This window comes from Stegostoma tigrinum, chromosome 15 (genome assembly GCF_030684315.1).
Source record: "Stegostoma tigrinum isolate sSteTig4 chromosome 15, sSteTig4.hap1, whole genome shotgun sequence".
In the NCBI taxonomy this organism is placed as follows: Eukaryota; Metazoa; Chordata; class Chondrichthyes; order Orectolobiformes; family Stegostomatidae; genus Stegostoma; species Stegostoma tigrinum.
In genome coordinates, this window is record NC_081368.1 from 1269399 (window position 1) to 1281654 (window position 12256).

Here is a 12256-nt window from a genome sequence, read left to right on the forward strand (position 1 = left end):
TTTCATAATTTCGAAAAGACATGCATTTGAGTATCGGCATTCTGACAGCCAGTGAAAGGCAGCATTGTAATTACATAGGAAGCACAGTACCCAGTTTATACACAGCACAGAGCAAGGAGGTCAATACCGGCTAAGCTGCTTATGTGAGAGAAGTCTGCTGCTTAGAGTCATAAGGTCATAGAGCCGTACAGCATTGAAACTGTTTGGTCCAAAATGTTCATGCTGGTCAGATACCCCCAGTTTAATTATCTTTTCAAGTCTATGGAATGTAGTTTGAATTAGAAACATTTAGAATCACAACTAGTAATTAGATACAAATCTTAGATACAAAATAGAGAAATAAAGAAAAGAAAGTTACGTTGCCTTAGAGTTAGTCGTGGTATATGCTTGGATAATAAGAAATAAAGTTTCTATAAAGATCCTGTAGTAGATGAACAGCGGGGCCCTCCACATGTGGTCTGACCTGGCCCACAAATCTATTGTCCAGCCCAACAACATGTGAGATTTCTTAATTTGATAAAAATTCCACCAGCGCCTCAGAGCATTAACCCGGGCTTTGGGTTACAATTCCATTAGCACGACACTGTTGTTTTCCTTCAAGATGAAAGTTTCTATTCCAGAATCTCTTGTTGTTTGTAAATTAGCTTCCTTAATGTTGGTGAAATATTTTTATTCAAGGAAAAGCTCAGTTAGGACACTTGAGGGCTACGAGGTAGCCAGGAAAGACCAAAAGAGAGAGCTCAGAAGAGCCAGGAGGAGACATGAGAAGTTGTTGGTGGATAGGATCAGGGTAAACCCTAAGGCTTTCTATAGGTATTTAAGGAATAAAAGAATGACGAGAGTAAGATTAAGCCCAATCAAGGATAGTAATGGTAAGTTGTGTGTGGAGTCAGATGAGATAGGGGAAGTGCTAAATGAATATTTTTCAACAGTATTCACTGTAGAAAACGACAATGTTGTCGAGGAGAATACTGAGATACAGGCTACTAGACTAGGTGGGATTGAGGTTCACAAGGAAGAGGTATTAGAAATCCTACAGAGGGTGAAGATAGATAAGTCCCTTGGGCCGGATGGAATTTATCCTTGGATCCTTTGGGAAGCCAGGGAGGAGACTGCCGAGCCTTTGGCATTGATCTTTAATTCGTCATTGTCTACAGGAATAGTGCCAGACGACTGGAGGATAGCAAATGTGGTTCCCCTGTTCAAGAAGGGGAGTAGGGTCAACCCTGGCAACTATAGACCAGTGAGCCTTACCTCAGTTGTTGGTAAAGTGTTGGAAAAGGTTATAAGGGATAGGATTTATGATCATCTAGAAAAGAATAAATTGATTAGGGACAGTTTTGTGAAGGGAAGGTCGTGCCTCACAAACCTTATTGAGTTCTTTGAGAAGGTGACCAAACAGGTAGATAAGAGTAAACCGGTTGATGTGGTGTATATGGATTTCAGCAAGGCATTCGATAAGGTTCCCCACAATAGGCTATTGTACAAAATGCGGAGGAATGGAATTGTGGGAGATATAGCAGTTTGGATCAGAAGTTGGCTTGCTGAAAGAAGACAGAGGGTGGTAGTTGATGGGAAATGTTCATCCTGGAGAGCAGTTACTAGTGGTGTACCACAAGGGTCGGTGTTGGGTCCACTGCTGTTTGTCATTTTTATAAATGACCTGGATGAGGGCGTAGAAGGATGGGTTAGTAAATTTGCAGATGACACTCAGGTCGGTGGAGTTGTGGATAGTGACGAAGGATGCTGTAGGTTGCAGAGAGACATAGATAAGCTGCAGAGCTGGCTGAGAGGTGGCAAATGGAGTTTAATGCGGACAAATGAGGTGATGCACTTTGGTAGGAGTAACCGGAAGGCAAAGTACAGGGCTAATGGTAAGATTCTTAGTAGTGTAGATGAGCAGAGAGATCTCGGTGTCCATGTATACAGATCCTTGAAAGTTGCCACCCAGGTTAACAGGGCTGTTAAGAAGGCATACAGTGTTTTAGCTTTTATTAATAGAGGGATCGAGTTCCAGAACCAAGAGGTTATGGTGAAGCTGTACAAAACTCTGGTGCAGCCGCACTTGGAGTATTGCGTACAGTTCTGGTCACCGCATTATAAGAAGGATGTGGATGCTTTGGAAAGGGTGCAGAGGAGATTTACTAGGATGTTGCCTGGTATGGAGGGAAGGTCTTATGAGGAAAGGCTGAGGGACTTGAGGCTGTTTTCGTTAGAGAGAAGAACTTTGAGAGGTGACTTAATCGAAACATATAAAATAATCAGAGGGTTAGATAGGGTGGATAGGGAGAGCCTTTTTCCTAGGATGGTGACAGCGAGCATGAGGGGGCATAGCTTTAAATTGAGGGGTGAAAGATATAGGACAGATGTCAGAGGTAGTTTCTTTACTCAGAGTAGTAAGGGAATGGAACGCTTTGCCTGCAACGGTAGTAGATTCGCCAACTTTAGGTACATTTAAGTCGTCATTGGATATGCATATGGATGTACATGGAATAGTATAGGTTAGATGGGCTTGAGATTGGTATGAGAGGTCGGCACAACATCGAGGGCCGAAGTGCCTGTACTGTGCTGTAATGTTCTATGTTCTATTGGGAAGGCTACAAAAACAAACAGAGGATAACAAAGACAGAAATAAGGAAGGAGAGGATCATATATGAAGGTAGGCTAGCTAGTAATATTAGAAATGATAGTAACAGCTTCTTTCAATACATAAGAAACAAACGAGAGGCAAAAGTAGATATTGGGCCGCTCCAAATTGATGCTGGAAGGCTAGTGATGGGAGATAAGGAAATAGCTGAAGAACTTAATAAGTACTTTGTGTCAGTCTTCACAGTGGAAGACATGAGTAGTATGCCAACAATTAGGGAGAGTCAGGGGGCAGAGTTGAGTATGATAGGCATTACAAAAGATGTGGATGCTATGGAGAAGGTTCAGAGGAGATTTACCAGGATGCTGCCTGGACTGGAGGGCTTATCTTATGAAGAGAGGTTGACTGAGCTCGGTCTCTTTTCATTGGAGAAAAGGAGGAGGAGAGGGCACCTAATTGAGGTATACAAGATAATGAGAGGCATAGATAGAGTTGATAGCCAGAGACTATTTCCCAGGGCAGAAATGGCTAGCACGAGGGGTCATAGTTTTAAGCTGGTTGGAGGAAAGTGTAGAGGGGATATCAGAGGCGGGTTCTTTACACAGAGAGTTGTGAGAGCATGGAATGCATTGCCAGCAGCAGTTGTGGAAGCAAGGTCATTGGGGTCATTTAAGAGACTGCTGGACATGCATATGGTCACAGAAATTTGAGGGTGCATACATGAGGATCAATGGTCAGCACAACATCATGGGCTGAAGGGCCTGTTCTGTGCTGTACTGTTCTATGTTCTATGGTCTATGTTCTAAAGTGCTAGAAAAGCTAAAAAGTCTGAAAATTGATAGATCTCCTGTCCCCAATGGGTTCGGAGGGAGGTGGCTGAGGAAATAGCAGAGGCTTTGGTTGTGATCTTTCAAAAGTCACTGGAGTCAGGGAAAGTCCCAGATGATTGGAAAATTGCTGTTGTAACGTCCTTGTTTAAGAAAGGATCAAGGCAAAAGATGGAAAATTACAGGCCGATTAGCCTAACCTTGGTAGTTGGTAAAATTCTAGAATCCATTGTCAAGGATGAGATTTCTAAATTCCTGGAAGTGCAGGGTCAGATTAAAACAAGTCAGCATGGATTTAGTAAGGGGAGGTCATGCCTGACAAACCTGTTGGAATTCTTTGAAGAGGTAACAAGTAGATTAGACCAGGGAATCCCAGTAGATGTTATCTAACTAGACTTCCAAAAGGCCTTTGATGCAGTGCCTCACGGAAGACTGCTGAGTAAGGTGAGGGCCCATGGTGTCCGAGGTGAGCTACTGGCTTGGATTGAGGATTGGCTGTCTGACAGAAGGCAGAGAGTTGGGATAAAAGGCTCTTTTTTGGAATGGCACCGGTGATGAGTGGTGTCCCGCAGGATTCAGTGTTGGGGCCGCAACTGTTCACTTTATATATTAATGATCTGGATGAAGGGATTGGGAGGGCATTCTGGAGAAGTTTGCCGATGATATGAAGATAGGTGGACAGGCAGGTAGTACTGGAGAGGTGGGGAGGGTGCAGAAAGATTGGGACAGTTCAGGAGAGTGGTCCAGGAAATGGCTGATGAAATTCAACATGAGCAAATGCGAGGTCTTGCACTTTGGAAAAAAGAATACGGGCATGGACTATTTTCTGAACGGTGAGAAAATTCATAAAGCAGAAGCACAAAGGGATCTGGGAGTGTTGGTCCAGGATTCTCTAAAGGTTAACTTGCAGGTAGAGTCCGTGATTAAGAAAGCGAATGTAATGTTGTCATTTATCTCAAGAGGGTTGAAATATAAAAGCGGCGATGTGCTTCTGAGGCTTTATAAAGCTCTAGTTAGGCCCCATTTAGAATACTGTGTCCAATTTTGGGCCCCACACCTCAGGAAGGACATACTGGTGCTGGAGCGTGTCCAGCGGAGATTCACACGGATGATCCCTGGAATGGTAGGTTTAACGTATGATGAACGGCTGAGGATCCTGGGATTGTACTCATTAGAGTTTAGAAGGTTGAGGGGAGATCTAATAGAAACTTACAAGATAATGTACGGTTTAGAAGGGGTGGACACTAGGAAGTTGTTTCCGTTAGGCGGGGAGACTAGGACCCGTGGGCACAGCCTTAGAATGAGAGGGGGTAAATTTAAAACTGAAATGAGGAGACAGTTCTCCAGCCAGAGAGTGGTGGGCTTGTGGAATTCATTGCCACGGAGCGCAGTGGAGATCGGGACGTTAAATGCCTTCAAGGCAGAGATTGATAATTTCCTGATCTCGCAAGGAAATAGGGGCTACGGGGAGAGTGCAGGGAAGTGGAGTTGAAATGTCCATCAGCCATGATTAAATGGTGGAGTGGACTCGATGGACCAAGTGGCCTTACTTCCACTTCTATGTCTTATGGTCTTATGGCCTAACTCCTACTGGTAAATCACAGAGAGGAGAATAAATCAGATACATAGCACCGCTACTGGTTGGAAAGACAGAGATCCTTTTGAAATTTGGCATTCTTGTATTCATTGATGAATGCATCCTGAAGACTGGAAGATTAAACTGGAAAACCAGATGAAATTCTAACCAAGGGCTTTGAATTCTTATTAACCCTCTGTACGGAGTCTTTGCAGTTGTGGGAAATTCTGCTGACACTCCAGAACTACACTCTGAGCACACTCCAAATGCTGACACTACCCATCCCCAATCCCCGACACCCACTACCGATGTCTTCATTGGCTGAAGAGAAGAAACTTTATCCAATGAGAGACCAGGTTTTGGGGTGGATCCAGAGGGATCAGGTGAAGAAAGCCAACTGAACAAGCTGATCCAGAATTGAAGATCCTCGGTCTTTATCCTTTCTGCTATAAAATGAACTTCAAGCTGTCAGCTTTCACACAATATCCCAAACATTCCCCATTTATCAAATGAAACATACAATCACACAAACGCTTTCCAACCAGTGGGCTCCCAGGTATAGGGCTTAATAAGCTATTAGAAGATGCTTTTCCAAGTTGTCCTTCGCAGTTTCTGTTTGAACAATGATGTGTGTGATACCTAAAACTAACAGCTGATGTCACGTGAGGGCTCCTCTGAAAATGCTAATGCCCCTTCACTTCCTCAAATCTTCCAGCCAGCTTTGGTTCTGCTTCAGGGTTTCGCCTCACTTCCTCTGTCACAGCACTTTTAAATTAACACAGCATTATAAAATGCTGCGGTGGGGTTGGGTCTCTGGTTTGTGGATAAACAGTGGGACAATGGTTTTATTCTATTACTGATGCTTTTTACCCCCTCTCTGCATTCTTTCAGATGAGAAACCCTTGGCTCACCCACGCCATTGGGATCCTCGTGCTCCGCTCTGGCCCAGTTCACCCCAAGGTGCCAACCTGTCTGCTGCACCCCTCAGGGCTCCAGGTGCATCCATCCGCGGGCCTCAGTACCATACGAACAGCCCCTCAAACCTGTACCCTCAGCCTTACCACCCATGGATCCTACCCAGAGCGAGTAGTCATGGCCGGGAGGACTCTATCTTCTGCCAGCCAATGCCTGATCTTCATCGAATGATCCCAGCTGCAATCAACAGCTCTGAGTATAACTCCTTCCTGGCTTCCCTGAGAGGGGAGAGCCTGCCGTCCGAAAACAGCCAGCGACACACTGCCCCAAAAACAAACCTGACCCTGGCCTGGGCACAGCCTGCTCCTGGACCCGCAGAAATGAGGCAGAGTGAGAACGTCGATGTAGGTATGTCTGTAAACTCACTGAGAATCTAACAGAGGAGGCACATTCCAGCCCCGCTGGCTCCAACACCTCATTCTGATTGTTTAGAAACGATGAAAGGTAATTCACATTCAGAGTGAAACAACACCAACCGATATCGTTGAAATGAGGATTGATTGATGTGATCACCTGAGTTCATTTCCAGCTGCTGCAGCACTCTGGAGAATTGCTAATGTTGTCATCTTGTTTAAGAAGGATAGCAGGGATAATCCAGGTAATTTGGTTTGACCACATTTGGAATACTGCGTACAGTTCTGGTCGCTTCCTCCTCTCACTTTGAACTCATGACCCCTAGTAATTGAGACCCCACTCTGGGAAAAAGCTTCTTGCTATCCACCCTGTCTATAACCCTCATGATTTTGTAGACCTCAGTCGGGTCCCCCTCAATCTCTGTCTTTCTAATGTAAATAATCCTAATCTACTCAACCTCTCTTCATAGCTAGCACCCTCCATACCAGGCAACATCCTGGTGAACCTCCTCTGCACCCACTCCAAAGCATCCACATCCTTTTGGTAATGTGGCGACCAGAACTGTACACAGTACTCCAAATGTGGCCAAACCAAAGTCCTATACAACTGCAACATAACCTGCCAACTCTTGTACTCAATACCCCGTCTGATGAATGATAGCAAGCCATATGCCTTCTTGGCCATTCTATCGACCTGCGTTGCCACCTTCAGGGTACAATGGACCTGAACACCCAGATCTCTCTGTGTAGCAATTTTCCCCAGGAATTTTCCATTTACCATACAGTTCCATCTGCGGCGCTCCATCAGCACTGACCCTCCAACAGTGCCCAATCCCTCAGCACTGACCCTCCGACAGTGCCCACTCCCTCAGCACTGACCCTCCAACAGTGCGGCGCTCCCTCAGCACTGACCCTCCGACAGTGCGGCACTCCCTCAGCACTGACTCTCCGACAGTGCGGCGCTCCCTCAGCACTGACCCTCCGACAGTGCGGCGCTCCATCAGCACTGACCCTCCAACAGTGCCCACTCCCTCAGCACTGACCCTCCGACAGTGCCCACTCCCTCAGCACTGACCCTCCAACAGTGCGGCGCTCCCTCAGCACTGACCCTCCAACAGCGCGGCACTCCCTCGGCACTGACCCTCCGACAGTGCCCGCTCCCTCAGTACTGCCCCTCTGACAGTGCGGCGCTCCATCAGCACTGACCCTCCAACAGTGCAGCACTCCCTCAGCACTGACCCTCCAACAGTGCCCGCTCCCTCAGTACTGACCCTCCGACAGTGCGACACTCCCTCAGTACTGACCCTCCGACAGTGCAGCTCTCCCTCAGCACTGACCCTCTGACAGTGCGGAGCTCCCTCAGCACTGATCCTCCGACAGTGCTCGCTCTCTCAGCACTGACCCATTGACAGTGCCCATTCCCTCAGCACTGACCCTCCAACAGTGCGGCGCTCCCTCAGCACTGACCCTCCACCAGTGTGGCTCTCCCTCAGCACTGAGCATCCGACAGTGCCTACTCCCTCAGTACTGACCCTCCGACAGTGCGGCGCTCCATCAGCACTGACCCTCTGACAGTGCGGAGCTCCCTCAGCACTGATCCTCCGACAGTGCCCGCTGTCCCAGCACTGACCCACTGACAGTGCCCATTCCCTCAGCACTGACCATCCGACAGTGCAGCTCTCCCTCGGCACTGACCCTCCGAGAGTGCGGAGCCCCCTCAGTACTGACCTTTTTTTCATTTTTGAGGATGTTAGTTTGACAGTGTTCTTAATATTAGCCTCTTTATTCAACATTATTATCAGGGAAATTCGAAGACGGATGTCAAATCGTAGAATTGCCTAATGTAAATTTTTTTAATTTCCTCTGCAGATTTACAAGCCCCTCAGAGGCAGAAGGACATTTACTGGTATTAGCCTGAGCTGCCTGCCTTTCCTCGACTCCTTGTTTATCCCTCTGCACTGTCGCACTCTAGCCCATTACTGCACTATCTCAGTGAACCGCTCCTCACGCTGCTGGCTCCTTCCCATCCATTTCACAACACATTGTTTCTGAGCTGCACCTTGTCCTTCTACTCATGTGCTCCTGGCGTCAACCTGAGACTGGGGTGTGCATCTGTCAGAGAAGCAGAAGCTGTGAACATTTTGGGAGTGGTTGAGGGTTGAGTTGGTGCTAAGTGGCTAATGGACAGTAAGCATCAAGTCCTTGACTCTGACTTTGCCAGGCCTTAGCCTGGAGTATTCTCCGATCAGGGAAATACAGAGAGTTCAATTGTCATTTGAAGCCTTTGTGTGAGTGAGTGGGCCTTCATTGAGGAGTTTGATTGTATCACTTCAGGTACTGAGAGTCCAAGGCAACCACAGGCGACGCCTTTTCTCAAGTTGTAAATCCGCTCCTGCAAATGCACAATTCAGGGCCTACAGAAATGTGGAAACTCTTCAAAAACTCTTCAGATAAAAACCATCTCCAGGTGTTACACAGAAACATTATCCAGTAAGATCTGACACTGAGACTCAAGCAGGAATTCCCGACTTTTTGGCAGCCACGAAATTTGGAGCATCGGACCCATGGAGATCCGAATTGGCCAAACTGTGGTACCAGGTTCAGGAGCTAGAAGGGATTCCAGAGAAAGGGAGGGATGGGGCTATGGTGGGTATCTGAAAGGGATAAAAATACATCCAAGTTGATTAAGAAATCTCCCCACGATTGATGTGTTATTTACTCAGAGAGAATCATGCTTAAATTGATTTACAGATATTACTTGCTGAACTCTCATAATATTTATTATTTAAAGCAACTGAAGACCTCAAAACTGAAGACTGCTGAGAAAAGACACACCTATTTAAATTTTTTCCATCTCACTTCATCAGAACCATTTTGCAAGAATGCAAAACAAAAGGAAAACAAGATTTATACTGCGTGGTGCAGGGAGAATGCTGATTATTTGGCAAGTGGACTGCGATTGGTTGAAGTGTTGCCATGGCAACTCTGAACTGGGTGTTTTTTCTTCAGGACAATTCTGAAGATGGATCACTGGAACATTCAATCTGTGTCTCATTCCATCGATGCTGCTGCTCTTAGTCAGCACTTTCTGTGTTAATATTTTTCTGACCTCTTTCCCCTGTCTCAGCCGCGTGTGTTTGACTGTGTGATCTCAGGCTGAACATTTACAGTCCCGCAGCCCCATCTACTGGTTCACAAGAGCTCAGGGCGTGTTACCAAATAATTCTCATTTTTTGGGCAACATTTTTTGGTCAACTGCTGATAATCTGATCGATAAACCAAGTGGGTGTTGGAAATGATCCATAGTTTGTTTTACATTTTTGCATTTTATTTGGACTTTGTTTTTACCAGTTGTCAAACGCGCAGAGCTGGGGAAATGCTCTCTGCTTGTCCATGCCTAGTTCAGTGAGGTACCAGTTGCATCTCTGTTCAGCCCAGTTTCACTAGGTACAGGACACACTCCTGATATCGAGACATTTGGCAGGATGCTAGGGGATTGGGATCTGGTGTCATGAGGAGTTGGGCAAAGTTTGGGGAACACCAGGGATTGTAAATGTTTTACTGTCGGGTGGAGAGATCTGCATGTAGCACTCTCTCCTGCACAAAGTGTGCCCCTGCCTGGGTCACTAAATCCATCAGGCTAGGCCCACCAAATGAATTAATTAAAGATGCTCTGCCTAATGAATCCCAGCACCAGCTTTGTTCTTGTCATTTCTATTCTTCACAAGATCTAATCATCCAAAACTTACTGAATACTGCTGATGGGAAATGAGGATTAATGGGAAGCAAAGGCTTGATTTTACTAAAACCTTATTGACCTCTATCAGAGGGGAATGTGGGTTTTAACTGGGCCTTTAAGCACCTGGTAACCTCCAGTTGGCGGAACGTTCTGGGTAATCTCAGGGTTTCAGGGAGACACACAGCGTGTTTTTACAGCCCCAATTAGTTATCTCCACTAGTGAGGGTGTAAGTATTGCAAACAGCAGCATTGTCACGGATTGTCAGATGTAGTCACCCGAAATTTATAATAGGTCACAATATTGATATTAAATGAAGAATATACCTTTCTATAGTCTTTTTTAAAAAGTAATTGCCAACCTTACAGAAATAGCCTGTTAGAGCTGGTGCACACTGTAATCTGTACACTCAGGGCCAATTGTTCTTGGCACATCTTCAATCAGTGCATACCCGGTATACACGATGTACTCAATACTGGCTACACGCGGGGGCACACTGTGCTGGGTAACCCAGAGGCACACTGTTCCGAGTACACCCAGGGGCACGCTGTGCTGGGTACACTCGGGGGCGCGCTGTGCCGGGTACACCCAGGGGCATGCTGTGCCGGGTACACCCAGGGGCATGCTGTGCCGGGTACCCCTGGGGGCATGCTGTGCCAGGTACCCCTGGGGTCACGCTGTGCCGGGTACGCTCGGGAGCATGCTGTGCCGGGTACCCCTGGGGGCATGCTGTGCCAGGTACCCCTGGGGGCACGCTGTGCCGGGTACGCTCGGGAGCATGCTGTGCCGGGTACCCCTGGGGGCATGCTGTGCCAGGTACCCCTGGGGGCACGCTGTGCCGGGTACCCCTGGGGGCATGCTGTGCCAGGTACCCCTGGGGGCATGCTGTGCCGGGTACCCCGGGGGCACGCTGTGCCGGGTACGCTCAGGAGCATGCTGTGCCGGGTACCCCTGGGGGCATGCTGTGCCGGGTACCCCTGGGGGCACGCTGTGCCGGGTACCCCTGGGGGCATGCTGTGCCGGGTACGCTCGGGAGCATGCTGTGCCGGGTACACCCAGGGGCACGCTGTGCTGGGTACACCCAGGGGCACGGCCGGGTACCCCTAGGGGCACGCTGTGCCGGGTACGCTTGGGGGCATGCTGTGCCGGGTACACCTGGGGGCACGCTGTGCCAGGTACCCCTGGGGGCACGCTGTGCCGGGTTCGCTCGGGGGCACGCTGTGTCGGGTACACTCGGGGGCTCGCTGTGCTGGGTGTCCCCAGGGGAACACTGTGCTGGTTACACCGGGGGCACGCTGTGCTGTATACATGGTGTAAACTAATGAACCTGACTTTTTTGTAGCAGTAAAGTAATATATTAATTGATGTTTTGTTGCATTCTAAATAAAGTATAAAAAGGAAAGCTGAATGTTGTGATAGTTAAATACCTCAGCATTGTTGGTTTGTCTATGAAATCTAATCAGGAATCAATGTAGGGTCGGATTATAATGCTTCATTCTCAAACTCTAAGATACAAAAAATAAGCACACATATCCACGAGCACAGGTTTTTATTCAAACCAATCTGGGTAGCAGTGTCAGGTTGCACCTCTGCAGCAGGATAAGTCTGATCCCACATTCCTCCATGTTCTCTCTGGGCCTGTGAGTGTCTGAGGGTTACAAGAGCCAGGTGTGAATACCCGGCTTGGTGTTCACCCCCTATCACTACATACCAACCCAAGGCCAGCGCCCCCACTCCAAGCCAACTCTTCCCCACCGTGATAACCCCACCCCCTCGTGCTGATCCCATCGCTGTAGCTGAAATGTATGCCAGCCCGTCCATGCAGGTCCGAGGGTAGGTTGGTCTGATGCCGAATACAAATTATGTTGATCACCATTTCTTCAAAGCTGTTTGGTTAACACCAGTGTTCAGTTACTGGAGCCAAAGAGTTTCTTTAAAAACAGAAGTTTATTTCACAAACACCAAAAGGCAAATTAACGGGTGCCATCTTCTGGTATTTTAGTTGAAGGGGCTTTTCCCATGGGGCCCAGTCAGATCATGCTGCACCATACTGACCCAAAGTTGCCCATTAACCACCAACACAGCCCAAGGGTGATGCTCTCCCCGATACCCGTGCCTGCAGGGAAATCCCGGAGTAGCAGGGATCCCTGGCACCAGCACCAGAGGAAGCACTGCCAGTGTGGAGCTGCCAGTGCAGGACT

At 47.7% G+C, this 12256-nt stretch overlaps 1 protein-coding gene across 2 annotated transcripts in view; it reads left to right on the forward strand.

Moving 5' to 3' along the window:
• LOC125458867 (transcription cofactor vestigial-like protein 1) overlaps positions 1–10799 on the forward strand; it is a 15683-nt gene extending 4884 nt beyond the window's left edge. The window contains exons 3-4 of one of the 2 annotated variants that reach the window (XM_048544630.2): positions 5882–6313; positions 9110–10799. In XM_048544630.2, coding sequence (XP_048400587.2) covers positions 5882–6313; positions 9110–9141 — 464 coding nt within the window. In that variant the 3' untranslated portion in view covers positions 9142–10799. Of the gene's footprint in view, positions 1–5881; positions 6314–8187 lie in introns of both variants that reach the window. The other variant, XM_048544629.2, reaches the window with a different exon arrangement.
• Positions 10800–12256: the final 1457 nt, after the last annotated feature.